Source organism: Temnothorax curvispinosus, unplaced genomic scaffold (assembly GCF_003070985.1).
Source record: "Temnothorax curvispinosus isolate PA1 unplaced genomic scaffold, ASM307098v1 QBEX01004753.1, whole genome shotgun sequence".
Classification (NCBI taxonomy): Eukaryota; Metazoa; Arthropoda; class Insecta; order Hymenoptera; family Formicidae; genus Temnothorax; species Temnothorax curvispinosus.
In genome coordinates, this window is record NW_020214533.1 from 1 (window position 1) to 1970 (window position 1970).

Here is a 1970-nt window from a genome sequence, read left to right on the forward strand (position 1 = left end):
GTCAGCAACATTCGAAACCATCGACTGGAAAAAGCATTCCTCTTGGTCTATTCGTTGTGACGGATAAAATTGTATAATTTTAGCACTCAGCAATGGATTCACTTCAATTGATGCGATTTTAAGACAGAGCTCAATTCAAAGAATCCTCGTTGTTACTAAATATGTTTACAAGGCCTGTGAATAGCGCTAATTTCCCTGCCATGCGCATATCTTTCTTTTTTGTGGCTGTATCCTGATTAGGCATCATCTTGTCCGCAATATGCTTATAGACTTTTCCATTCAGCATTAACGTAAAAAATACAAAAGCCGTCGTACCATCTGAAATCGTTATATATAATTGTCTCGGTATTATAATCAATTTTATAATAAGTGTTTTCTCTCCGATAGCATAAACAAAATTAATTTTAGGAAATGTAAATTATTTTATGTTTTTCTGAAGGTAGAATACAAAACAAAACTAAAAATCAAGTTCTTTTCAAATAATAGACAACTTGAATTAATTATATAATTAATGTTTATAAGAACAATTTTATATTACTTTTAAAAGGAATGTTTAGAACACTGATTACACTTACATTTCCTGGTTAGCGCTTATTTTATGACATGTTGTATTTTACAAATTTTACTTCCAAAACACAGAAAATACCTTCCAGCCTGTGATGACACCACGTATACGCCAACGAACCTGCACGGTATCGTTTTCAGAATGCATTGTGTATGATGTCTTTAGGATGTCAAGCTTGACGTGTGCAAACTTCATATGACCAATGAACCTTAACCTTAACAGTATCAATTGCTTTGCATAACTCACAAGTCCCCTGCAATATTTTTTAAGCATATTATGAGAAAATGGAAATACTTAATGCTAAAAACTATCAATTGCTTCGAATACTTAATAAAATTAATTTTCGTTACTCCTCTAATATTGCTGATAAAAATTATATTATAATAATGGATAACAGGGACTCAATTCACAAATATTTTAGCATAACTACAATACAAATTGCGCTATAGAACACTTTCTCGTTCTTTTCGACTTTTAAAATTTACAAGAAAGCATATACATACATACATGTGCAATTTTGGATACACCTTCCTTCTTAACGATCTCTTCGGTATCAGCTCCCTGCGGTCAATATATAGCGGCAAAATTGTATACCATATAGTTGAATATAAAATGTTCCTGCGTGAGAAAACGAGAGAAAAGAAGGACATTTATAATAGGTAATGACACGCGATACGAACCACGCAATAGTGTTAATTCGGGATTGAAGGAAAAAAGAGGGGGTAAAGGAGAAGAGATTCTTACAATTAGAGGCACTCTGTAGCAACTCGTATTATCTAGCACAGGAGGACCTCTTGTGCTAGACAATTATTCCTCAACAGTGTCTGAGAATTATTATATTTTGAAGACGCGAGATTGTACATTCAAAGCATCTAAGTTAACGAAAGTAAAGTACAATATAAACATTCTTCGGAGAAATCTTTATTACGCGATAGTGCCTGTCGCACGTGCATACAAATACAGATCACTTTCTCGTTCTCTTAACTTTTACAACTTTTACAAGACAACATATATACGTACGTGTGCGATTTTGGATACACCTTCCTTCTGAAAGATCTCCTCGGCATCAGCTCCCTGCCGTCAATATATATTTCATTATCACTATCATCTATCACGCGGCAATGGTTACGACTCTGTCACTGTCACCATCTTTTTTTTAGGTTACCGCTGTATTCCAACATAGATCGGTCTTTCTTAACAGCTTCATGCGTCTGTGATTGAGAAAGAAATCTGATAAGTTCTGTATACCAGCTCAATATAAGCAACATATACATATACAAATATGTATATATATTTTAGATAAAAACAGTCAGTAAACTTTTATAAAACAATACTCTTTGAAATAATACAAGCGATAAAATAATTTTTATAATTACCTCTCTATATATCTTAAATGTGCATGAAT

The 1970-nt window shown here is 33.0% G+C and overlaps 1 protein-coding gene across 3 annotated transcripts; it reads right to left on the reverse strand.

The window, feature by feature from the left end:
• Positions 1-86: 86 nt before the first annotated feature.
• LOC112453906 lies at positions 87-1970 on the reverse strand. Of its 3 annotated transcripts, XR_003040677.1 has the most exons (5): positions 1942-1970; positions 1586-1776; positions 1069-1183; positions 576-818; positions 87-318 (listed from the first exon to the last, which is right to left on the reverse strand). XR_003040677.1 is itself a non-coding variant. In XM_025014930.1 (4 exons), the coding sequence occupies exons 1-4, from the start codon at positions 1630-1632 to the stop codon at positions 286-288; spliced, it is 363 nt and encodes a 120-aa protein (XP_024870698.1). In that variant the 5' UTR covers positions 1633-1647; the 3' UTR covers positions 87-285. The 3 variants fall into 3 exon arrangements, 2 of the variants coding, with proteins under 2 accessions (XP_024870698.1, XP_024870699.1); XM_025014930.1 differs by lacking the exon at positions 1942-1970 and having other exon boundaries at positions 647-818; positions 1073-1183; positions 1586-1647; XM_025014931.1 differs by lacking the exon at positions 1942-1970 and having other exon boundaries at positions 1073-1183; positions 1586-1647.